Raw genomic sequence first — 1391 nt, 5'->3', positions numbered from 1 at the left:
TATTTTTGATCAATATTGAGATCGTGATTATTTGTCAGGATAATTTATTGATTTCCATGGCAATAGACATTTTTATTGCTCTTTCATGGAAGTATAATACTATAATATATAATCCATATTACATTCTTAATAATACACAAATCTGTGTATCGAAATAAAATTGGTCCCCCTTATCCACCTGATTTGGGTGCAGCCCTTACAGGAAAACTGTAATGCAAAGAAAAGACAAAGATAAATCCACAAGGCACTGCTTTCTCTTTTACATTGTGAAAGATGTTTATTCACCTGGCTCAAGTGCATCCCCTAGGAGCTAACGTTTCACTCTATTTATTGGATTTTCATGATGTGAATAAAACTTGTAGCAAAGCATTTGACAGCAGTGAGGTCCCTCATTTTGTATATAGTGCAGCTATCGCCACACATAACTCTATGAGGGGATAAAATATGTTTTGTAGTAAAGTTGATTATTTTCCTGAAACATCCATTTACTCATCATGTTTAGTGGACGCACTTTAGCCAAAAAGAATACAGTTGTGTCTGTGATTTCAGTCAGTGTTTGTAAGCTCCATGAATTTTTCAGTATCACTGAAGGAAACTAGTTTTGATTGAGATTAAAATTTGATTAATCGTGTAGTCCTAATTTAATGATGTCAAAGTGTGCTTGTATCATGTATTTTCTGTTTTTCTTTTTCTAGGTTGGCAGCAGGTTGATACACTGTCACAAGTTGGTGCTGGCCTGTGTTATCCCTTACTTCAGGTATGTTTTGCCTGTATCGGTGTCTTAACCCTGGGTTTTTTCTAACAGCCATAGGGGGGAGACTTCTTGGATTAAAAAAAAAAAAGATATCTGTATGTACAGAAAAATGTACGACCTAAGGACACAAAGTTTTACTAACGGGTTTATTGTCTCAGTTGTTAGTTTTAAGCCTTATCTAACACAGTATGGTTTGATTTTGTATATTGTGTTCTAAGAACGGTCCACAACTCCCTCATCATATCCAGTTTGCAAATAAATAAGATAACAATGGCCAAAAGTGGCAAACCAGTGACTTTTCCACCTTTTATTTGTTAAGTTTTACTTTTTCTTTAGTTTTTCTTTACGATGTTGGCTGCTTTTTCAATCATTTTCAGTCCTTGTAGCTGACAGTTTTCAGAGAAATGCATAAATTGGTATTTTTGCAACAACAAGATGATTCCCGAAGATCTATCAGCTCAAAACCTGCAACAGCATGGTGTGCAGTGTGTGTCCTCACAAAAAAAAGACAAAAGAAGCGGCAAGCCCAAAAACAAAAAACATACAGTGGTCCCTCGTTATATCGCGGTTCACTTTTCGTGGCCTCGCTGTTTCGCGGATTTTTTTGTGTGCAATTTTGCATGTTTGGCTTTTTGTT

The 1391-nt window shown here is 35.7% G+C and overlaps 1 protein-coding gene across 1 annotated transcript in view; it reads left to right on the top strand.

Moving 5' to 3' along the window:
- The first annotated feature begins 494 nt into the window (after nt 1–494).
- klhl8 (kelch-like family member 8) overlaps nt 495–1391 on the top strand; it is a 9913-nt gene continuing 9016 nt past the window's right edge. Inside the window, exons 1-2 of the mRNA XM_005720533.1 lie at nt 495–548; nt 696–757. Of these exons, the coding sequence (XP_005720590.1) occupies nt 495–548; nt 696–757 (116 nt within the window). The remainder of the gene's footprint in view (nt 549–695; nt 758–1391) is intronic.

The sequence above is a fragment of the Pundamilia nyererei genome, unplaced genomic scaffold (assembly GCF_000239375.1).
Source record: "Pundamilia nyererei isolate P.nyererei 1_Seehausen unplaced genomic scaffold, PunNye1.0 scaffold00002, whole genome shotgun sequence".
Taxonomy (NCBI): Eukaryota; Metazoa; Chordata; class Actinopteri; order Cichliformes; family Cichlidae; genus Pundamilia; species Pundamilia nyererei.
The sequence above is the reverse complement of the archived record's forward strand: the minus strand, read 5'-3'. Positions and strand labels throughout refer to the sequence as shown.